The 25,630-nt window shown below is 36.6% G+C and overlaps 1 protein-coding gene across 8 annotated transcripts in view; it reads right to left on the reverse strand.

The window, feature by feature from the left end:
• The window catches only part of LOC124876663 (glucocorticoid receptor-like), an 87,400-nt gene that overhangs the window by 18,484 nt on the left and 43,286 nt on the right, over nucleotides 1-25,630 (reverse strand). For 6 of the 8 annotated variants that reach the window (XR_007040350.1, XM_047379610.1, XM_047379612.1 and 3 more), the window contains 3 exons: nucleotides 15,136-15,305; nucleotides 9,531-9,557; nucleotides 2,564-2,680 (listed from right to left, as the gene is read on the reverse strand). Coding sequence is in view for 7 of the 8 variants with exons in the window: in XM_047379610.1 (XP_047235566.1) it covers nucleotides 2,564-2,680; nucleotides 9,531-9,557; nucleotides 15,136-15,305 (314 nt within the window). In the remaining variant the exon portion in view is untranslated. The remainder of the gene's footprint in view (nucleotides 1-2,563; nucleotides 2,681-9,530; nucleotides 9,558-15,135; nucleotides 15,306-25,630) is intronic. The other 2 variants (XM_047379614.1, XM_047379613.1) reach the window with 1 other exon arrangement.

A 25,630-nucleotide genomic window follows, 5' to 3' on the forward strand; every position in this document is an offset into this window, starting at 1 on the left:
CATTATTCTGGCCATGCAAGAGTAAGTTGCAAAGGATGCAGTTCTTCAGGTTTAGTGCCGGTGCTTTAGCAGTCAAAACAAAAAGAGCTGGTACAAAGTAAGGATAAGCTTAGTCGCAGCCACTTTTTTTTTTTTTTTTACAATTTTATATAAACCAATATGAAAACAAACATTGGCTGTTTATGCTTCTTACTGACAGAAATATAGATTTTTATCTTTTAAGAAATATGATACAGAAAACCATGTCTGTAAATGTTTTTTCTAAACAATTTTTTTCAACACTTATACAAACCTGGAAAAACATGAAAAGAAAATGTCATTCTATTTCCAAACCTTTTTAGGCAAGACTGAGGTTACGTTAAGGTTGGACTCCTATTAAAGTTACTCCTGAAGAAGTGTTACACTCTTATTATTTCTTGCCCACACAACTTGTTTTTAAATCAATATTGACAGTGATGTTGAGAAGGGTTCTAGGAAAGGTCTTAACTGAAATCTTTTTGTTCAGTTTTTGCAAACCATTAGCAAACGTTTCCCTGAGATGTGTTTTGAACATGGTTTGGATTTTTGCAAAATTTGTTAATTTTTGAATATACTCATATTCTAATATAGGAAGGAAAATGATGTATGGTTTTAATTTGTTTGAGATGTGCATATGTTTTCAGCCCCCTTTACTCTGTTCCTAATAAAATTAAGTGCAGCAGCATTCAAATGTCCCTCAATTAGTAAATAGTCACAATTTGTGTAATTTAATCTCAGCATAAATACGGTTGTTCTGTTTATTAGAGAACATTAAGGAATAAACAGCATCATCCAGACCAAGGAACCCTCCAGATAGATCAGGCACTGTTCAATCCATCATTTGAAAGTGGCATCATTCTTAATCCATAGGGTTCAATATGACATTGGTCAACCCTTTGCAGCTATAACAGCATACATTTTTTGGAAGGCTGTCCACATGGTTTAGGAGTGAGTTCATGGGAATTTTTCAAGCCCATTTGTAAGGTCATAGACTGATGTTGGACGAGAAGGCCTGGCTCTCAGTCTCCAATTCATTCTAAAGGTGTTCTATCGGGTTGAGTCCAGCTCATCCCCACCAAACTCTCTTGTCTGTGTCTTTATGGATCTTGCTTTGTGCACTGGTGCATAGTCGTGTTGGAAGAGGGAGGGGCCATCACCAAACTGTTCCCACAAATTTGGGAGCATGAAATTGTCCAAAATCTCTTGGTATGCTGAAGCATTAAGAGTTCCTTTCACTGGAACTAAGGGGCCGAGCCCAACTCCTGAAAAACAACCCCACACCATAATCCCCCCTCCACCAAACTTTACACTTGGCACAATATAGTCAATCAGGTACCGTTCTCAATGCACCCGCTAAATCCAGACTCGTCCATCAGATTGCCAGATGGAAAAGTACAATTCGTCACTCCACTGCTCTAGAGTTCAGTGGCGGCGCACTCTACACCACATCACCCGACGCTTTGCATTGCACTGCACTTGGTGATAAATGGCTTTGATGCAGCTGCTCGACCATGGAAACCATTTCCATGAAGCTCTCTGTGCACTGTCCTTAAACTAATCTGAAGGCCACATGACGTTTGGAGGTCTGTATGGATTGACTAAGCACAAACTTGGCGACCTCTGCACAATATGCTCGTCATCATTGACTGCCCACGCACTGTTAGTCTATGTGGCCTACCTCTTTGTGGCTGAGATGCTGTCATTTTCAATCGCTTCCACTTTCTTATAATACCAATAGTTGACAGTGGAATATTTAGGAGCGAGGAAATTTCACTTGTTGCACACAGTTCCAAGCTGGAATTTACTGAGCTACTAAGAGCGACTCACAGTCACTTGTAGAAACAGTCTGCAAGCCTAGGTTTATTTGATACACATGGGGCCATGGAAATGAATGGAACACCTGATTTCAAACTATTTCTGCTTTTCCATGTGTTAGGAACAACCCAGTTGAACCTCAGATTAAAATTCAATTGAGAATCTGAGGCTAAACTTGAAAATTGATTCACAGGAGTTCTCCATGCAATCTGACTGACTGAGCCATTTTCTAGGTGGTTGGTAAAACCTTCAGTCTCAAGATGTGTAAAGCTGGTAGAAAATTGCCCCCAAAGACTTTACCTGTAGCTTTAACTGTAAAGAAATGTGGTTCTACAAAGTATTGACTTGGGGTGTATTTGTGTGCATGCCACACTTTTAGAAACTAAGAAGATTCATACAAACATTTGCAAGGCACTGCATATTGAGCTTCCTTTTTTCTGATGTCTTTATTGTGTAAATTAATCATCTCTTCCTGCAATACTTGACGTGGAAGTTGTAGGTGGAGGGAAAACAGCCTTTGCTTTACCCTTAGCTTTCAATTTTACTCAAGGAATGCAAAGGCATGCCAGCATTTAAGTGAGCCAATGAGTTGAGCCATATCCCTGTTGTAACTGTAACCAGCTCACGTGTTTCCTTTCTACCTAGAAATTCCTCTTCCTGAAAAGCTGATTTACACTGTAAATGTAAATATTAGAGCAGGCCTTATCCATTTGCTTGCCACAGTATTTACCTTCCAGATTCATTCCAGCCTGGAGACATTTCCTGAAGCGGCAGGCTGGACAGTTCTTCCTGCGGATCTTATCAATGATGCAGTCGTTTCTTCCCGCGCACAGGTAGTTGTGCTGACCTGTAAAGAAAAACGGAGGAGGAAGAGAAGAGGGGATAAGGAGAGACAAATTAGCCAGCTAAGACTGTTTGAGGAGGATTAGCCTGAGCAGCCTACAGAACCACACTCGCCACCTGTTGATTTCAAAGTAAGCCCTCACAAACTTGTGGCATCCCAGTGGTATTGACAGCTCCCCTCTCTTAAGTCTGTGTTTCTACCACCAGGCACAATGGTTGTGTTCGACAATAAACTCAGATCACTATTTCTACTGCATTTTGACCTGCTTCTTTTTGGCAGACCATGGATGATTTACCTCTTAATAACTGTTTTCCTACACAAACATTGTGCCATAACCACTACAGATGTGGGGAAATAGAAAAAAGAACAGAATCTTTGATTAGAAGTAAGTTAATAAGAAAAGGAAGCAGTGATAGATGTGTGACCAGAAGGAAGAATATTAGTAGATATCCTTATGCCCGTGCAATAAAGTAAAGCCCATCTGGGGACTATTTTTTCACCACCACATTATTATCGCATTTTAATATTCTATTTTATTTGATGCTGTGCAAACACAGCTACCTCATAAAACCTTTGCTGTATATTTCCTGGGGCGAGCTGTGAGGTCTATTTCATGATGTATTACTGAACCAGTTCTGCCACAGGGCAACTTTATCTGCCTTTTAACATATACAGCATATGGAGAGCAGGTTTAGGGTGGCGTAACATAAATCTCATCTCTTCTAGGTTCAACAGCGTTCTGAGTGTTAACATGGGGACATAATCAGAGAAAGTCCAAATTAGTCAGGGGATGCCCTGCACCAGAGAGCCAGTTCCCACTCATATGTGAAGGTTTCTGTCCAACGGCATCCCAACTTTGACACCACCCCTCCCAAAAAAAAAAAAAAAATCATAATGATGTGCTATATGAGTTACCAACCCAAGAATGAGCTGCAGATCAGCTAATCAGATCTTGCAACACATACAGAAACCAGATATTTACATACACTGTACAAACAGAACGTAGTATTTCTTTTGTCTTACTGTCAGCCTTTCTCACTTTTCCTGTTTCAGGTCAGTTAGGATTACAGCAATTATTAATGTTTGCAAAAATACAAGACTAAAGACAGATATGAATGTTGACTTTTTTTACATTTCCAAGCTGAAACACAATAAGATTAAAACAATTTGAGGGAGCCGAGATGATGATTTCATTGTGTGTAAACCTCTGGCTGGTTAATTCACACCATTTGAGTTAAATGGAGGAACACATGTGGATGTATTTAAAAGGCAACACATCAGACCTACTGCTTGCTTGTGTGACATCATGGAAAAATCTAAAGAAATTAGCCAATGTACCAGGAACGGAATTGTGGACCTCTACAAGTCTGATTAATCCTAGGGTACAATTACACAGATGCCTAAAGCTGCAAAAAATTTTTTGTTCAAGGAAACAGGTTCTGTGTCCCAGAGATGGACATCAGGTGAAATGTTCCAATAAACCCCAGAACAAAAGCAAAACAGATTATGGTGTGCAAAAGCACTCTGGGGCAAATACTGTCCTGTGGTTTGCTAAAACAAAAATGAAGGTGAGGAAGCCTGCAAGCCGTAGAACACCTTCCCATTGGGAAGTAAGGGGGTGGCTGTATCATATTGTGTGGAAGTTTTACTGCAGGAGATCCTGATGCATTTGGTAAAATAAATCAAATCATAAGGAAAGAATATTATCTGGAAATATTGATGCAAACAAAATGGCTTGAGAACATATAAGTCTATGTTTTGGAGAGTCATAACAAAGCCTTGTTTTGTTGCTACTTTTTATAGCCATTTCCTGCCATACTAATATCAGCACACATCTGCTACAACAATAGTCCCTTGTGTTGTGTTATCTACTGCCAGAAACAAGAAGTCATGGATTACTAATTAAAAGTCTCTAGACACTGATTAGATAAAAGATTTTAGCTACATTTATTTTATTGGATTTTGGAAAGGTGCAATAGGTATGGCAAAGATCATTTTATCCAAAACAATTCTTTCTTTATGGCTAACGGAATAAAAGGCATTCAAATTAAATGTTGTAGTTTCCCAAATTTTACATGGTGAGATTGTACTGCAGTAAAGGTGTCATTTATTTTAAGGTCTTAAACACCTTCACCAGGTGAGCCAACGAGTGTGAAGTGTGCTGTACTAAGATGTGTTCTCTTATCCCAGCTTGTGGTGTAGACCATAATTCTTTGAGAAGACTGGAGGGACAAAAAGGCCTATGGAGACAGGATTTAAGATGAGGAAAACGAAAAACAATAATAAAACCACGAAAAGAGTCAAGTTATTTGGAACCTGTATAATTCCAAAGCTATTGTGCAAGATGAGCTGATCAGGTTATACAACAGAAATGTTACCGTAAAAGGTTTTTTTTTCTCTGAAAAAGAAGAGCTAAAATGTATTTGTATTAAAGTATCAATGAGTCAACTGAATGTGTAAATGAAAGCTAACTACCAAATGAAGAGGCTTATGCATTTAGTAATTTTTATTTTTCAGTCAAGGGTAGATATGAGCTTCTGAACTATAATGAGAAGCAAAAGCAAATAACTGAATACTCCATCTTCATATACTTGAAACTTTAATTAAGGCTGACAATAACTAATGCAGAAGTAGAGTTGCTTCATACTGAGAAGTTTGGGCATGACTGCAGGAAACGTCATCTGCACTGAAACAAGGGTACATTCAAAGTCATGCCGTGCCTGAACAAAAAGCCCTTTGGGACAACAATGACTGATCTATTAATAACAGTCCCTCTGCAGATCTTTGAAATATCCAGTGCTGCATGCAACTTTTTAAACCAAACGGCATTCTTTAATTTTCATGGTGGCCTTTTACAGGATGTGGACACTTTCTACATAGCTGCATTCCAGACATGCAAAGATAAGACAGAAGTGTTGCACAATGCAACTTAGATATTTCTAGAAAACAATAGCAAAAAATATAGTTTCTAGTGTACTTTTGTCTATTGAAATGAACATTTGTGTCATTTATTTGGAAAACATAGAAACTACTTCAACACAAAGGGACTACATTTCTTATTTTCACAGTCCAGCACAGAAAACACAGTAAACAGGATATAAGAGCATCTGGCCACAACATTGTTAATGAATATGTGAGCACAGACCTAAACTGGATTAGACTTGTATGGTGGGTGTGTGGCTAAGCTTCAGATCATTTTCTTCTCGTATATCTAAAATATCCAAGAGTTGAGTCTAAAAGCTAGAGCTTATTCTGGGAGAAAGCCCTGCCTAGACAGAGTGCTATAAATGATTGCAATCTGAACATGTGAAGAAGAAAATTAAGCTGTCTCATTTATTTCGAGTACTATATTTCTGTCTTGCTTTTTAGTTTTTAAGATTTCTTTTTTAGATTCTATATGTGCTGTTTTGAAACTTTCAAACTCATTTTCCTAAAGGAACTATGTGATTCCAGAACTCTGTGATGCCTGGACTGTTGCAATCCAGGTGACGTCCAGGTCAAACTGTTAAAACTCACTTTCAAAACTCATTGCAGGACCTCCCAATCCCATTAACACTTGTTTTTAATGGCTGTAGGCATAATAGGTGAATATTAATTTGGAAAGAATTAAAGAGATGCAGGCCCTTTAGGGAAGAAAATCTTTTACTCTTAAATGATGTGAGGTAGATTACCTTTGAGTAAAAAAATGAAAGGTAGAATTTAAAAGGTCTCACAGATTCCTCTGTACACAGCAAAGGTTTTACCCATAGGCACTTAAAGAATTAAATAAAACATTTACACTTTTAATCTTTGTGACTTGCATCATTGCTGTGTTCATCCATCCCTGTGTTGTTTGGCTCATCTACAAAACAGGACAGGTCCAGACTGCAAGAAACAGTTATGTCTGCAGAGAGGATCACCAGGGCTGACCTTCCCTCCATCCAGGACCTGTACAGGTCTAGGGTCAGGAAAAGGGCAGTGAACATCTCTGCTGACCCCACACATCCTGGTGTGGGGTCAGGACAGCCCTACAGAGCACTATCTGCAAAAACGAGCCACCGCAGAGAATAAATTAAGCATATTTGCACTACAACAACCTGCTTTTTTTGTTATTGTAGAAAAGGAAAAAAAAAAAGGCTGTTCATACACATACATGTACGTACTGCTCCTATATACTTATTTTTGTTTCCTCTAAAGTTCATGTGTTTATAGTTAATGGTCATCAAAAGCTTCACAGGACCTGCTAATTATTTCATTTTTTAAATAATGTCATGAAGCAATATTAGCTTTTTAACTGTGTATTTCAATTTTGATTTGCAGTCACGGTTCATTTGTGATGGGTTGTGTACACAACGTGCAGAGCTCAACAGTAAGAACTGGGCTTTACAGTTAACCAAGATGAGTCACCGCCAGCATAATTTCCTTTAAATGATGTATAAAGTCATTTTGTATGTGAATAGTGACTGTAGTAGTGCTGCAACCTGGATGTCCTGATCCCCATCAAACACTGAATCTGGGACAGCAAGCAAATGCTTAGCTCAGCTTAGTGATGCTTCCTCCTGCAGTGATGGGGGCTGATGTGAAATGCAGTGTGGAGTCTAGATGGAACAAAATCTTATGGTTGCAAAGCAGATTTTGTAGTTTCTTATTTTCAAGTGCAAATATACAATTGCACTACTTTCCACAAGAGGGTAAAGAACAACCTTTATTTCAATCCCTTAAACAAGAGAAGGAAAACAAATATAATTTAATGATTTTTATTTTTATTTTTACAAAGTCCCCAGCACCAAAATTATTGACACCCAATACACATTTCATTTCAGTTAATAAGTGTTGTGGAACTTTTATTTAGTAATCCATGTTATCATGTTTCCCTGGGGTATAAATCTGAGAAGACAGAGGCAGCCATTTCTCACACTCTTAAAAATAGCAAAGACAAGACAGTGTGCTATTTAAGAAAGAGAGATCTGTATTCGTCTTCATATGACAGGAAACAGCCATAGGAAAATTGCTACTTGCCTTGACTTGTTCATACCTACAGAAGGCATGGGTTGGTTACTCGTATCAAGAGATACTGAAGAACATAAATCTTCTATCAAGACCAGAGTGGCAAAATATTGTTACTTGTATTTTTACTCACTTATCATATGGTGCAAATATCATACATGTCCTAATTTATTAGGATTCCTGTTAAAGGATTGCAAAAAATTTATCTTTTTTTTAGCAGTATAATTTCACACTTAACTTTCATTTTAAATCTATAGTTTATTTTGGGAATATTTAGTACAGTGGGTTAAAACACATACATTTTCGGTTTTTCTTCTAAACTCACTGGTACTTTAATCATTGACACCCTTAACAAATCCTATTATGCTAAATAAATGTAGACAAAATCTCCTTTTAGTATTTACTTATTGAAGTTTATAGTGTAAAGGAACGTTTAAGTAGCAATGAAAGACTTCCTGTTTTGTTGGGGTATAAGTATGAGGCGACGTATGGCAATTACTCTTAGTCTTCAAAATGGGAAGACAAGCAAACATACAGCAGAGATCCAAATATTTCTATCCCAGCTTCACCTACTTTCAAGGTGCATGGAGACATTTTGCAATGTTGGTAATACTTGAAAGTACTGAGAAAACAATTTTATTAACAGACCAACACGTTTTGGCCAAAAAACAGAAACTCATACAAACAAGGCTGGACATGGACCCAAGTTTACACCATGCAGAGTGTGGAGGATGGTAAGGGAGGGAGAAAAAAAGCCCTGGTAGAGAACTGTAGCAGTTTGATTATGATACTGTAATAAAAGCTTATTTTTTTGAAAGCTTTAAAACATCTATACCAGGGTTTCCATTAGTTGTAGGGGGCACTTTATGGGTAAAATCATAATAATCGTAATAGAATAAAATATACTGAAAGAAATCATAGCCTGAACAGCTCTGAAACTAAAGAATAATCATATATTCATGACAGACTGGTCATCAATGTGAAAGGCTGGTGTAGATAACACAAAATGACGATACTGAGGCTGTCATCTTCAGACAACACCAACATGGGAAAATGTCATTTCAAACGTAAACAGCCATCTGTGGTGTCAAGTGTGCCAGATGAGTGTCTTATCCTACTCTGATCTGCTAACCAGAAACACCCTCATTGTCAAGAAATATCAAATTTGAGTCTATGAATGGTTATAAGCAAAGAACATTTAAGCTGCAATTAAAAAGAAAACATTTAGAGAAATAGAATTTAGTATTGCTTAGTAGCTAAAACATCATAATATGGTTAAGTGACCTTAATTTTTGAATCTTGGGAAAGTGTGAGCAGTTAAATAACTAACACAATAAAATAAAAAAATCCAAATAAAACATGCAATTGGGCTGCAATAAAATGACCAACAACCCTGAACTAAGAACATAAAGGACGACAGAGATTACTTATTGCGGGCAATATAGCTCTAAAGTCCTACCATAACATATTGTAACATCAGTTTTTAAACATCTTAGCAGCATAGAGACAGAACTGAGGAGATAAAGTGGGTCAACAGATGACGTTTAAGGTGGTTTGTGGTTGTGACATAAACTTTGAGAATCAGGACTATTCAAGAAGAGGTGAAGTAGGTCAAGATGAAACTGACGAGGATAATAATCAAAGGTAACCAGCACTTATTTGAATAATCAAGTCAGAAGATCTGCATGCATTCAGAGACAGTTGGCAGCAGAGGCTTGTGTGCATGTGTAGGCAGACTGCTCATATTTTAGTGCTAAAGAAATGCAGGGACATGAGCGAATCAGAAGTAACACAGTTTTCATCATAATCACAATTACAATGATTATTACTATTATTATTAATGCAGTTTAAAAGTGCATTTATTTACCATCTGTGTTTTGCCGTGCTCTCCATCCTTCACCAAAGAGATGATGAGCAAAGAACAGACAAAGGGGAGAAAAACAAAAATGACACACATAACTTTCTCAGTGCTACTTTTGGCAGTTCTTTTCAAAACAAAGCAACAGTTCAGTAGTGTCTCATCGGTGGTTACACCGGCACAACATAATAAAAGCAGGCAAAGCAACAAAAAACACACAAAAAAAAAACAATCATGCAAGTTTACAAGTTCTAGTACTGTAGAAGGAAAATTCATATTCAATGTTCATATTAAAAGATAAAAAGAAGGTTTGATCCTCCCACAGAAAATAAGCTACTGGGATTAAAATATTCTCCTGTAAAACATTCTGAAAGCAGTTATGGAGGAATCAAATCCTTTCTAAGTGCAAAATGTTGTACAGTAATGATCAAACTGTTGATTTACAGGCTTTCTAAAACACGATAACTGTAATATTGGCCTTTAACCTTAAATTTGTTAAAGTAGTTCTTATTTTTCAATCTTGAGATAAAAAATATTTTATTTTTTTCTCTCCATTTCTGTGCTTCCATGTTTGTTACGCATTCAAGAGAAGCTAGTTAATAACAATGATGAAACTTATTTAAGAATGGAACATATTATAAGGACATATACATGGATTAACATATTCCACAGAAAATGATGTGCTTTTTAATCTAATGACAATATTGTAAAAGCTTAATGGATTTTTCTACATTATACAAAGCTTTTGACACTAATAATCACAAGATTCCATTCGCACTATTTCTTTGTTGGAGGAAATTAAAAATGGCTTCATTATTATATTATTAATTGACAACAGTTTTTTAGGATTAATGGACTGACTAATTATGCAATTATAAGAAGCAAAGTCCTGCAGGAATCCATTTATTTTTCAAAAGTATAAAACTGATTTGCCTGTCGCATTAGCGTTCATCTTAGAGCTCTTTTTTTGCGACACCAATTTGTTTTCTTTCTTCCAAGAAAGATGTTCCTCTACTAATGGTTACACCTGAAACTGGTTTAGGTTGAATAACCTTCCTAATATTAGTGTATGGACAGTCACAATTACAAAGGACTGCTTGGATAAAATATTTTATATTTCAGATGTCTTGTATTTATGCTCTGCATGTTGATATTTTTGCTGTGTTGGAATAACTCTAGTTGCCCTTAATATTTACACATTATGTATAATTATTATTATCTGAGATCCTAAAGCTCACACACAGTGGTAAACACATTGTGTTATTATAAAGAAAGAGTGAGGAAAATTGGAATTAATTATAATCAACATAATCATCGCAATTTTCAGCAGTAATATCACAATTACATATTTTGAAGTTATCAGCCCTACTGTTATTGCACAGAAATCCAAATTAATCATTTTCACATAAAACCCTTATTATTGCAAATACAACACTACTTTATCAGTTATAAGTTAATCTTTATTGTCTACATATGTGGAAATTTGTCTTATATTGCGAACAATTCAAGAAAGCAGTTTTTATTGACACCCTTGGTGTATTGATAAATTAAAATCTGAGCTGGAAGAATTTACGTTTTTATATATACAACGCACTGACAATGTAGTGAATCTTTATTATTAAAATTGATTTTCAATTTATTCTTTGTATGATTTACTTTCTATGCATTTTTTTTATCTAGCTATGGTGTGAGCTAATTAAAGCCTTCAAGATATATATTTTTTTCTTACCAGCACATTTTGTTGGTTTCTCTTTAAATTTAATGTAATGCTTTTTTATAATATAAAATGAAAAAATTCTAAAGTAAAATAGACTAGGAGTTTTCAAGGACTTTTACTCTTTCAGACCCACCCACCAGTTACCTTTTAAGTATCCAGACCCATCTCTGAGCATTTGGTGATACAGATTTAGCAATCATCTTAGGAATTTTTCAGTCATCGGGTAGCAGTTTTTTCTCATTCTTGTCAGAATTACTGGCCGAAATGAAGTGTCAGTTGCTATTTTCAAGTCCGGGTTCCTTAAGGAACATCTTCACTTCATTTTCCCCACTGCCACTTTGTGTTTTATTTCATTCTTTTGTTGAAATGTAAACTTTGTATTCAAACAGGAGAAACTGATCACATGTAAGGTTTTTGCCCAATATTGCTGCATAACTTTGAGATTACATGTTTTTACTGCTCAAAAAAAGTCTCGGTGGCTCTGCAGCACCTTAGGCTGTTGAGATGGTCAACAAAATGAAGTCTGGTTGTGATAATTTGTGTCTAAATAGATCAGACATGAAATCAAAATATATGCTTTTTGCTTTCTGAAAAACTACCATATTGTGCCTCATTTGCAAAAAAATGGGCTGCTGTGTGTCTGTTAAGTTGTGGGTTAACTACTAGACCAAATTTGTTTTCAAAAACCCTGTTGATAATTTTGTTTATAGAATAATAAAGGCTGATGTGTATAGGTAAACTTTAAGTACTGCACTGATTCTCTCATATCCTTTTTTAATTCTGAGTCTAGGCACATTCAAAAGGGGTTTTACTCTAACAAACTGAGTCATTGACTTTCTTGAGACCTAATGCAGCCTATTTTTGGTTTGTGGTTTTGAATATGAGCTGCATTAATGTGTCAGTTTTTCCAATCTGAGTTTAAATTCTACTTTTCAAGCATTATCAATCATTGCCAAAACATGTTTTAGCCATACAATTCTTGAGTACTGTTGATGACACACTAATTTTAACAGTTTTGTGACAGTCCAATGTGTTTAAAACTAGTTTTTAGTATCATTTGCATTAACAAAATGTATATTTGGATCCTGCAGAAGCCAGACAAACATGTAAAATAAGGAGCTATGATTTGTGAAAGCAAGTTTGTTCACCGCCCATTACTGCACCAGCAATGGTAGCTGCGGTTACAGAGGAAGCGGACAGAGGTAGCAAATAAAACAGAGTGAAAGCAGGACAAAGCTACTGGTCTCTTAACCAGGGAGAAAGGGATTAGTGAGGACCATCTCTTTGCAGTGGGCACTGCGTCAGCATTGGATCAATAAGAATTAAGAGACTAGCTTATTTATTATTCACCAAGGCTTTGCAAGCCGATTGTTGATGAGTGCAAGCAATGATCAATTGTGAGGAACAAAACATCCAGAAAGTAAGGACACATCTACAGGGACAGCTTGTGAAAATACAGAGACAGTAAAACCACAGGAAAGAACACAGATGAATCCATAAAAAAAGGATTAAACCCAAAAAGATTATTTTTGTCTGTCAGCTGCATTCCTTTTGTTCTCAAGATTTCTCCATGACTGAAATAAAGAATTTTTACAAATACATCATTTCCCATGAGAAGAAATTAATGCTCTACCAGATAATATAAAAGGCTCCTGTGGCATGGAGAATAAAAGGCATTATGGTCTACTGTAGGATAATACGAGGGATGGAACGGTTCATTTGCAGGTTGAGACAAGTCTTCTGCTGTACAGCTTCAACTAGAAAGAAGTGGATCTACACCATCAGAGTAAATGATACTGTATCTCTGGTGTCCCATTTGTGCTATAGTATCTGATGTCCATAACTAGTTGTCATGGTGACCTGCCACGGGAACCGCACCTACTAAGTTGCACTGCTGTTGCTGCATCATAGCATTAAAAAGAAGTTCGTCAGATTTTAGGTTTTCTATTATAATAAAGGCAGCAATTTGCCAAACATCTACAGTGGACAAATGTGCAACACTGTGCAAAATGCTAACAGCAACATGTTTGCTCATTCTACCAGCATCAGGTGTTTCTCATGCCAGCAGAAACAAAGTTTGCCTATGCTAACAGCAGGACATGTTGCCCATGTTAGCAGCATCATGTGATGTTAATGCTAGCAGTAACACGTGTTACTCATGCTAGGCGACTGTGGCTCAGTGGGAAGAGTAGTCGTCTTGCAATCAGAAGGTTGTGGGTTCGGCTACAACTTCCTCCTGCTGTATGTCGATGTGCCCCTGGGCAAAGCACTTACCCTCAAGTTGCCTACCGATCTGCGTATCAGTGTATGAATGTGTGAGCGTTAGTGAGTGCGTCTGGGTTAATGTGGCTCTAGTGTAAAGCGCTTTGAGTGGTCTGTATGACTGGAAAGGCACTATATAAGTTCAGTCCATTTACCATTTAACCAGATCACTTTTTGCTCATACTAGTAACAACAATTGTTATTCATGCTACCAGCAAGATACTTGCTCGTGCAAGCAGAATTTGCTCCAGTTAGCATCACCACTTGTTGCTCATGCTAGCAGAAATGTTGCTCTCTTCAACAGCAAAGTAGTTTACGCCAGCAGCAACATTGTTTGCACATGCCAGCAGCAATGTTATCTGTCCCAACAGCAACACGGTTTGCTCATGCTAGCAGCAGTGTTATGCTCTACAAAGACGACAGGAGTTACTGATTGACTGATGAAGGATGAGGAAGAAAAGAACTTCTACTTCTTTTAAAATGCTTCTCAATGTATAGTCAGACAGAACACAACAAGAACCAACAATAAATCACTCAAATGTTTTTTTGGCATAAGACTACCAGTTGTGTCAGATGTTTGGTACAATGTTAATGTCCAAACTTTATAAAAAGACTCGAAGAGAATTTGTCAATAAGGTGCCCATACACCTACTATAGCCTGCAACTGGGACTGAGTTGAATCTTTGTGACGAACAACCTCAATTGATGTTAAAAATGAGATTAACATTGCATATTTGCGTGAAGGAAACACCTTTTTTCTTTAAATATTTGTGACTGAATGACTACCTTAGTTCGAGGCTACAAGGCAAACGTTTTCAGTATTTTTGCCAAATAAGAAAGCCTTCTGTAAGCCTTCTGTCTCCTTCTATAGTGTACAAAATTCACAGCCAGCCTTAACATTACTGTCACAATAGTGTGCCTAATGCTCATACTGTCAGTTTTTACATTACTACATAACATATCCTTAAGAATACGTAACATTTTTATATCCACACATGATGCATTATCTATCCGTGATGTTTGGTAATTCTGGATTATTAAGAAAATACAAAAAAATGGTCAACTGAAATAAAAATCGGGATCCCAAAACCACTAACTCAACAGTAGATTTCGCGAACCGTTCCAACCCTAGACAATCCTATGTTAATGAAACTGGATTAGAGTAGTTACATTTTTATTTGTAGGTTTTTGCAGATGATTAAAAATCCCTTGTGAAAATAATCTTTGCAATTGATTATTAGTAAATAAAAAGGAATAGGTGGTTGTATGAGGCCAGAAATAAAACTGAAAACCAGAAGAATTGTACGTACATGAGTAAGACAATTAGCCTACCAGTTAACCTAAGTCAACACCTAGATTTACAGAAACAATGTTTTAGCAGGTTCAAAGCAGAGACAAAAAAGGCCATGGTGTGGTAAAACTTTCAACATCTGAATCTTGCAATTATGTATATTTAACAAATGTTGTTCATTTCGCAACCATGCAAAAAAATACCTCTCTATAGTTTGTTTTAAAGTCATACATTGAGACTGCTTGTGCTTTTACTAAGGTCAATATTAACTGTTTAAAACTAAGGTCATGTCTGAAAGAAATCTGCGAAGTGTGATCCCAGTGTGGTATGTATTTAGGACTAACCTTCAACGGCCCTCTTGAAGAACACTTTGCAGCTGCCACAGGTTACCACCCCATAATGGCATCCTGATGCCTCGTCCGAGCACACCAGACATATCTTATGAGCTTGCCCACCGGGTTTGGACTGGCCTGTCACTGCAGTGCTGTTGTTTTCTCCTGTTCTGGGTGATGAGCTGGAATAAAAATAAAAAAAAGAGTGTGGGTTACAAAAGTACCTGCAATATGACAAAAAACTTTCTTTACAAAACTTATAGCCTGCACAGGCCTGATTTATAGGTTTAAAAAGTGTCATGTTTTATTGTTACTAGGAGACATAACAGTCCTTTTGATAGGTTTTGCAAGGAAAAAAACATGAAAGCAAGGCATGATTTTATTACAGCACACTCTAATGTAAAACATGTTTTAAAGCACTGGTCACATAGTATAAATAAAAAGAAACTATTGGAAGAACAATATGAAAATATAAAAAAAGATTTTTCATTCAGTGGGAAAAGAAATGACTCAAATGATGTGACATAATTAATAGAGTATTCATTATGATGAGCTCACTGCTTGTGTTTTCATCAATATGAAAGCAAATAAGCCAAACAGCATACAGCAACAGTTTTTTTGTGCAGTAGCCAAGCTCCAAATCTCAGGCCATAACCACAATTGTATTATAATGCCTATTAAACACTTGCTAAATCCTGCTATGTACACAGTTGAGGTTGTCATTCTCCCTTTGCTTATATTTGAAGTAATATCTAGAATGCTGCCTGAAGCTTACTGTATGTCACCACAAACAGTCAGTTAAAGCTGTTTTAGTTCAAGCGGCAGCATGTGCAGCAGGATTATGACACGAATTTGACTGCATTAAACAAGCTTTACGCTCCTCTATTGTGTTGTAGCACACAGAATGGAATGCACATTAAAGTTATGAAACAACTCTTTTGCAAAGCCTGTTTATGACTAAAAAGTAGGTCTTTATGTGAAAAGTCTAGGAACACACCAAAGCATTCATACCTATTGACGCATTAACTTTTCCACATTTCATCACAGTACAACCACATACTTCAGTGTTTTTCATTGGAATCCTTTGAAAGAGTACCATTGATAAAGAGTTTCTATTTCACAAGTAAATACGACGCAGAAAAAAACCCAATATGGTGTTCAAAATGTTTTACAAATAAAACTCTGAAGAGAGTGGCGTGCATTTGTATTCAGCCCAGTTTACTCCGATACCCCTAAATGGCCTGCAACTAATGGGTCCATCTTTGTGTAATTTAATTACGGAAGAAGAAAAAAAACCATATAAGCAGCAAGGAACACAGCAGACAGGTCAGGGATGACGTTGTGGAGAAGTTTAAAGCATGGTTAGATTAATGAATTGTATCTCAGGCTTTGAACATGTCATGATGCACAATTTAATCCACCATCAGAAGATGGAAAAGTACAACTACACCATTCCCAATGTGAAACCAGGTTTCAGATGCTTTTGCTTTTCTTCTGCAGGGACAAAGAAGCTAAACACAAATGCATGCTGTCATTTTCAGAATTCAATTGTAAAATATGAAAAACATTTATGATTTTCCTCCCACTACTCAATTTTGCACTACTTTCTGTTAGTGTATCACATAAAATCTAAATAAAGACGTATAACCCCAATCCTACCACAACTTTACTTGCAGTCATTGGAAAGATCATACCTTTCTGTAAACAAGATAGTAAACCAACCAGAGCAGCCGTGGTGGATCTTAGAGGGCATTCAGCTGAATATGTTTTCCCACCAGATAAAATGAGGGAGATTTAGAATTTTCAAATGCTTAGTTTTCCCCAATCTCCAACAAAGTATACAACTACACTGTTTTACAGATGGCCAAAACAAAGACGAGAGGGAGAGCAAGGGGCTTGTTCCCAGAGTCTAGAAGAGGAAGTGGGACCATCCCATTAATGACATCATGTGTAAACATTTTTTATTTTACAGCTTGAACATGAACTCATGATGAACACTTGACAGAGTTCCAGAAAATACTTGGACTGATCTCACATTATATTCCATTGTAAAGTCAATTGTATATATATGTACATTATGTATCTTAAAAATATATTTTTTATTACTGAGGGCAAAGTAGACCAGAGTGAAGTTCCTTGATTGTCTGTACAAACTAGGCAATAAAGCTGATTCTGATTTCAGAATTATAGCCTGCTAAACAGAAAGAAGTATGGTTATAAATATGTTTTTATTTTAGTGATCTGCACGGAGAGTGATTCAAAAATATACCAGATTGGTAAGTGCATGAAAACAACATGCATAATAACCCAGAACATAACATATAGGTTAAACTTCACCCTCAGACGTTGCCAGTTGTTTGACCGGGGATCTGAATGACTAGATGTGGCTTATATTGAAACTTTTAAAACCACAATCTGTAACAGTTTGTTCTGTTTGAAGTGTGGTTCTCAGTCTCATTAAGAATCTGGGTCAAATTTAATAGCAAGTTTTGTTCATTACAATCTGCCATCTGACAGTCACAACAATACAACTTGTCCAATATCATTTTAAAATAATATTTATGCCTGTAAAACATAATGTTCTCCTTACCTTTTTCACATCATGTCACATTAAAACCACAAACTTTAATACATTTTACTGAGGTTTTGTGTGACGGGTCAGGGTTACAGGTGTGGAGACGTTTAAAGCAGGATTAGCTTATAAAACAATATCCCAAGACATAAACATCTCACCACTTCAATCCATTATCTGAAAATGGACTGAATGAATCTTGCATAACTACAAACCAACAACTACAAGGCATGGATGTCCACCTACACTTATATGTCAGATAATGAGAACAATAATCAGATATAAATCAAGAGGCCCACGTTAGCTCTGGAGGAACTGCAAATATCCACAGCTCAGGTGCAGAGCAGCAGCCAAAAACATACAGGGCAATCTTGGCCAAGACTTGAAACTTGCTGCTCAGAGATGCCATCCATCAAATCTCAACAAGCTTGAGATGGTCTGCAAAGAAAACAATTCAATCTCTAGATGTGTAGAGCTGGTAGGAAAGGGTCTGTTAGAAAATTTTGCACTACTTTATATTAGTCTGTTACATAAAATAAAAAAAAACATGATAAAATGTGACAAAGTCCAAGCGGTTAGAATACTTTTGCCAGTACACAGTACACAGTACACAGCCTTGGGCTGTGATCTTGGGTTCTGTGGGCCAACAGGGACTGGACTGGTTAAAAGGACCATTCTTTAAAATGGGGTCTTAGGAGAAGGGAAGCTTGTTCACTTTTCTCTGAGTGGCAGCACTGTACCAAGATAACTGATGCTGCTCTCTTGGTTTCAATGAAGTTTTCAATTAAGTGTTTTGGTTAATCAGTGCATGTGAAATGAAACAGCAATACAGCTGTTTTTAATCATGCAAGTGAAAAATATTCATAGTAATTACCTCCTGTGACAAGGCGTGGCCTTATTCAGTCAAATCCTTTAATGGTATGCACACACTATGCTCACACTGCAAATGCAACACCATGTATACACACTGAATGTTGGCTGCTGCCTTCTGAAATGTGCTGGTCCCAACTTCAGATCATCAGTCTGGCAGTAGGGTATTTATAGAAATAAATATCCTCCTATAACCTCTGTTATGGAAAATAGTAATGGTACACTGCGATGTACTCATGTTTTCTTATTGACAACTTTGGTAATATTAAACTGGAGATGCAGTGAACACTAATTATTGAGCGGCCGTTGACCCGTGAGGGATCTCTCTGGACTGCTTAGGAATTGCAAAACAACAGACCACACACACATACAACCGCCAGCAGCATTCTGGCATGACAGGTGGTGAAAATTATCTTGTATTTGCTATGTTTGGTTTTGATATGATGCCCCAGCTTTGGCTTTAGGATTTTAAAATACATTTGATGGCTGAAGAGACAACAGTCTAGATATTTGTATTGTGTTCCCTTCTAGTATGACTCAAAAATTGGTCATATAATAACCCCAGGTCTATGTTTGAATTAAACATTTGTGAACCTCTTGCCCATACGTTCCTCTCATATCTGAGGCATCAACTGTGGCTCTAAACCATTTAATGCAGATTCAAGCTTCATTAGAAATTGTACCATACCTGGACACAGCACAATTGATGCACAGTCCCTGCCTGTGACACACAGACACATGGCTTATGTTTGGTGATAAGCAAGAGAATATCAAAAGGGATTTACATACAGAAAATGAGAAGAAATAATCTCATTTGTGCAAGACAGCCGTGTAATACTGTAATTCTTTCCTTCCTTCCACAAACGAAAACTTTGTGTTGCCAATTATTCTATCCTCGGTTTAACTTCTTTAATGTAAACATGGGCTCCCTAAGTGTTATGTGAAGGGTTATTGAAACAAGACTCTTCACTATTGACTTTGACCTCATTTGAAGGGACAGCAAATATTTCACCTAAACTGCAGGGCGCGAAAGGCACTAGTCTTTGAGAATGTAACGCCCTAACAGTAACTTACAGAAATACCTCAGTTAAGTATGAGCCAAAAATGCCAGTGAAGACACATGCTATCTGGTTTTAAGCACGGTTTCTCAACCCTTGCTTTAATCCAGCTTTGGGAATCAGTTTGCTTTCCACAAATGTTGCAGATATGACTTAATATAAGGCAAACAATGTCTTAACTGTACAGTTTATTACTTTGTTAATAAGTGAAATTTAAAACAGGATCAAAATCCAAAGCAGAACATGAATAGAAATACCAAAAAGGAATTGAAATAATCAGTTATTATATAATGATAAGATGCAAAAGTCAGCTTGACCTTAATGACATGCAATAACAAACAAGATTTCTGCAGAAACTATTAAGAGACACTGAACTGGGTTGACTGGTTATGTCACTGGAGAGTCATTTTCTGCAGCAGTTATACTGGGAACCAATGCACGGCAAGTTTTTTTCTAACAAGATTAACGCTTCAGATTAATGTGTGAGAAGGAATCATAAAGTGATCGCAAGAGAGTAAAGAGCTCTACAGAGGAGATATGTAGGTAAAAAAAAAAACTTCACAGCATTGAAGATTGCCACAAATATGGAGACATAACTAGCGTTTTTACGTGTTCTTTTCAACAGCTGCTGTTTGGATACTGGTTTAACACTTGTACTTAATGTATGAATAATACAACATACAAAACACTGAGTCGTCAGACATAAGTTACCCACTGAGGTATTTGTGCACATTTCTACAATGAAATATAATACATTTGCTGAAAATATGCTGATGTTCATGTCTAGCTATTAAATATATACTTTTAATATTCTGCATTCCTGATAGTATGCAGCAAGTAATTTTCCAGGGAAATACTCTATTTAGATACCAAACTAGTATGCTTTTAAATAGGGAAAAACAGCACCCTTTACTTGATTTAACGAGGTTCTTGTTGCAAAATGTAAAGAAAGACACTACATATTCAAAAATAACTAAATAAAGCTAAATTTTGTTATTTTATGTATTGAGAACCAATATTTATATCACAATTGCTTCTTTTTTTCTCCAATTGTTTTGGTGTGTATTAAACGTGTTCCTTTGCTTGTCCAAATGTACACATCATTTCAAAATACTAAAATTGTTTTTTGTTAATAATTTAAAATAGGGGTTTTCCAAGTGGTGCCTTCATTGCTAAACTCGGGGTGGTCATTTATAAAAAAAAAACACAGAAGAACTCTTTTACTTTCCCACACCCACAGAGCCAGCTTAATGCCATGTCATTATGCTTCCTCCCTCTGTTGTATTCTGATTTGTTTAGATGATTTAAGTGCTGGTATGCAGTTTAACTATGTTATTCCTGCAAATAGTTGTCTTGCCATTGCCTGCCTTATCCATAAATGCTGTTTCAAACAACAGTCTGGGTTTATAAACACTCTTTACATCCCCTACCAGCCTTTCAGTCCATGATCAGCAGTATATAAACAGCACTGCAATCAGGAGTTGCAGACAGCTTTTTAGGCGGGATTTATTAACACCAACTGGTAATATTAAAATACAAGACGTGAGTGGTTATAAACTGGGGTTCAAACAGGATTTGTACACTTGGTTAAAAAGTAGTAAAAGCCGCTTTGTGTGGATCACTGACCGACATTCACTGGGGAATATTGAAACAAACAGTGAGCCTATGTTATTCCAGTGGTAATCTAAGTTGTTTTTATTGTTGAAGCTTAATATATTTATTGTTTTGTCCTAAATTTTAAATCCGAATTCTGTAAAAAAAAATGTTACATTTCATAACATTTTAACTGTTTTTGCTGTATCCACGAGTCTGATCTCTGCTCGTTCTAAAAACATTTCTGACTTCTCACCCAGCAAAAAGTTGGCAGCTCCAGTAACATCATTCTAGTGCTGGAGCTATCAGCACTAAAAACAGAAATGACGGCGTTAAAGCATTGACACTGGTTTAGCCAGGAACCGGTGTAGTGGAACCCACACTTTGATGCCCCAGTGGTCTAAAAAAAACCCAACAAAAACCTTTTCTCACCTAGATAAATTAATTAATTATCATGTTTGAGATAAAGACATTGCTTATTATTTAGCTGAATAACAACATTCAGCTGTACCCCATCTGAATGTTGTTGTAACATGTACAATACAGACCAAACGTTTGGACACACCTTCTCATTCAAAAAGTTTTCTTTATTTTCATGACTATGAATATTGTAGCTTCATACTGAAGGCATCAAAACTATGAATTAACACATGTGGAGTTATATACTGAACAAAAAAGTGTGAAACAACTGAAAATATGTAAACTGCAATTTACAGCAGCTGCATGTTGACCACTTATGGCAGACACCCAGTCCAGCATGATTCATTTTCTCCAACCTATGACATGGAAACTATCTTGGCATGTCATTTGTGACCAGTTTCATTTTAATTAACATTTTTCATTTGCTTCTAATTAATCAGGGTTAAATGTTATGTAATACCTGCTAAAAAAGTTTGGTTTATAACAAAAAATAACTTGAATCAAATATGCTGCAGAGTGCTTATAGTATGGTCAAATACCAATAAGATTAATGTCCAAAACTAGCATGACTCTACATTTTACATTAACAATACATTTATGGATCTAATGCTTATTATCTTATTACTCAGCTAAGCATTTGTCTTATATGTTGTTTGCATGCTTGATTGTTTTTGAACCCCGGTAAAGCTTTTTGTTATATTTAACTGCTTGACTAAAATCTGATTAGCTAATTAATTCATTTAAATATGATGCAAATTGAACACTTTACTGTAGAATCCCCCTTTTGCCTTTTTAAAATCCTGACTTTCTTTATCTGAACCAAATCCAATTCACTACAAATCTCTCTCACTCCTCCTGTTCTGTTTAAATGTTCCTACCCACTCTTCTTCCTTCCTCTTCCCCCTCGTATCCCGCCTCATCTGCTAGGGTTATATAACACAGGCATTACTGCTGTTGGAGCAGACGCCTCCCATCCCCACCCCCACTAGGCCCTCTTGGCCAATCCACTGTCAATGCCAGCAGGGAGTTTGGAGGAGGTCAGACGAGTCATGAGATTATCCAACCCACCTACCAGGAGATAAGAGTGTATGTGACACTAATAGGGAACTTTACATGTGCATGCATACGGGTTTGTTGATTTGGTTTTTCCGAGTGCAGAGATAAGAAATGACATTGCAAATCATATTGCAATTGCGTAGCAGATTGGACTTTTCCTGTCCTCTTGTTCCTAAACACAGAAGACGCCCACCCGTCTGAAATATCTAAGTGTCTGCATCTCCCACACCCTGTTGTCAGTGCAAAACCTCTTGTGCTTTTTCTGGGAGAAAGCATGTGTGGAGGAATGAATTAAAAATAGACAGTAAATGGCTCGGAAAACCGTAAATTGAATCAAACGAGACATTTCACAAGGACAATATGAATAATATATTTTAATTTAGCTAAAAAACAGAAAAATGCTGACATTACTCATGCAAAATCCTCTAACATAAGCAACAAACCGTCCACGGCCTCATTGTGAGCTCGTGAAGGTCAACACGAGTGAGTCAGCCTCAGAAAGGAAAAACTAGTAATTCAAGGAAGCGCGTTCACTTCCTCTGTCGCGTCGAGTGACAGTTGTGCGATCCCACTTCTCCTCCTTGCCTTCTTGTGCTCAAAAATAGACACCGGCAACAGGCGCACACTCATAAGGAATAATTAACCAAGTGGCAGCAATGATAACTCATTAGAGCAAATTTCCATTGTAGCTCATTGGTGAACAACGGCAAGCACTGTCGGTTTCTTTTCATCATCGCTTTCCTCTCTCTCTGTTACAACAACACAGCTAATGAACTAAAAATACACCACAGCAACATGATACGGTGCAAACACCTAACAAATATGGGGACACACATTACACACTACAGTCAAGCTACAGCCATTCGGCAGGCTAAGATGGGGTGGTTTTATATCAGCTCTTATGGAGAGCAGAGGAAGAAAAAGTGACACAGAGATATATAAGCTGCAGAAAGGACTCATGTTATGGCCCTGCATGGGATATATGGCACGGCAAAAAAAAAAAAAAAAAGGAAAATGGAAACTTAAAAGCAGGACAGCTATCCAACCATGGATATGTAGTTACATATAATGTTCAATCCCATCAAGAGAGATAATAGAAAGTTGTATTTCAACCTGTTACAGTGATATGCTTCAACCAGGGATTCTGTAAGATTCAGCAAGTTAAATTTAAGAGCATTTGGAGATATTTCAAACATTTACTTCTGTGAATTTTGATTGTAATGGTTTAAAGTCGATAAAAAACAGAAATTACGTTTTTCTGAAAATCCAATAAAATGCTTAAAACCAATAAAAAGATTATTCTAATACACCAATATTATTTTTTGGAAATATTATGGCCAACGCAATCAAAGAGGAAGTAGGGAAAGTTCGCATATACTGTACAGTACACTGAGATTTTTCAATGGCATATTTCTGGTTTGTTTTGTAAATTTGATTTCATGCAATATAAAAGCAATTGAGAAACTATTTTTCACCCCCCCCATTTTTATTAGCTGAAAGGCAAAATATTCAAAAAGAACAGGAATAAACTCTGGAAGCTTTCACTTTTAAATTTCATTACAGAAATAAATGAAATCTTCAATGCTATTATGATTTATTGACATGCACTTGTATATAACAAGAGAGGTAGCCTAGTCTACCTAAATAAACACTCATGATGAAGGAGCTAGTAGTGGATAACATCACAAGAACATTATGATTGGCTAAACATACAATTGGCCAGTTTCAGAAGTAGAATCTTAAGCAGTTTTTTTCTGTCCAAGGCTGATTGCCTCAGTATATAATCCTTCTGGCAGTGCTTATTGCCTTTTTGCTTTATGGGTATTCTACTTTGCCAGAGGAATAACACTTGAATTTCTGAGCCAGCCAGTGGATTTATCAAAAAAATAAAACAATACATGGAAGAAATATTAAATAAAAGACCTAGCATGGAATTCTGGGTGTATTTAAGACCACGTAAGACCTAAATTAAGATAATTTACTTTAAGACTTTTTATGACCTTAAGAGACCTTGCAGAAAACCTATATATTGTTTTATTTGTTCATTACAGTCTTTAATATTCCAACTTCAGACATACTATATTAATCAGGCTACTATATCTGCAAGAAGTTCAACTCACAGACATATGCAAGCAGATAAGACTAGCCCAGAAATGAACAGATCAATTACAAAGTGTGCAAACAGGACAGATGATGAACTCTCTCTCTCTCTCTCCTCCTCCTCCTCCCCCCCCCCCCCCCCCCCCCCCTTCAACTCCAATGTACAAAATAGCACTAAGAACAAAGGTAAGCAGTCAGAAGCAGCTCTACAAAAAGTCTACTGATCCACCCTGAGAATGGTTGTGTTTAGGCTAGATGGGGTCACATGTTAGATCCCTGGAGCGAAGTTATGCTGAACTGGAATGTGGAGCAATGCAGGAAACTGGGCCACATGCTTTAGACCAGAGGGAGCGGATCAGATTTATATCTGTTTGACTAAATATGTACAGTGGAAAATATAAATGATCAACTCTGTCAGACTGATTTCAGTATGGGAACATTTTATGGCTCCCTGAGTTTACACAGAGTCGAGTATACATAGAGATAGTTTGTACAAATAAATTTTTTTTATTTAAAGATTAAAAGAAAACCTTTAGGCTCAGCTTATTTTGTCTTAAATTATGCTTTTTTCATGTAATAGGAGGCTGAGGTTACTGTTGTATAATGAGTATTCCTGCTTCAACACCGCACTAACTCTTGTAAAACTTTTTGAAATGAAAATGAGCTAAATCTGACTTGACTATTTTAAATTTGTGGTTTGGAGTATTCACTCCTACATTAATTACAAAACAACATCAGTCTTCCTGTTGTTTAAATGGGGTATAAAAACACAAAATGTGAAAGAAAACTGGTGTTACTTCTCATTTCTTTACAGTTGCTTCCAAGAAGTCAGGAATTT

Source organism: Girardinichthys multiradiatus, chromosome 11 (assembly GCF_021462225.1).
Source record: "Girardinichthys multiradiatus isolate DD_20200921_A chromosome 11, DD_fGirMul_XY1, whole genome shotgun sequence".
Taxonomy (NCBI): Eukaryota; Metazoa; Chordata; class Actinopteri; order Cyprinodontiformes; family Goodeidae; genus Girardinichthys; species Girardinichthys multiradiatus.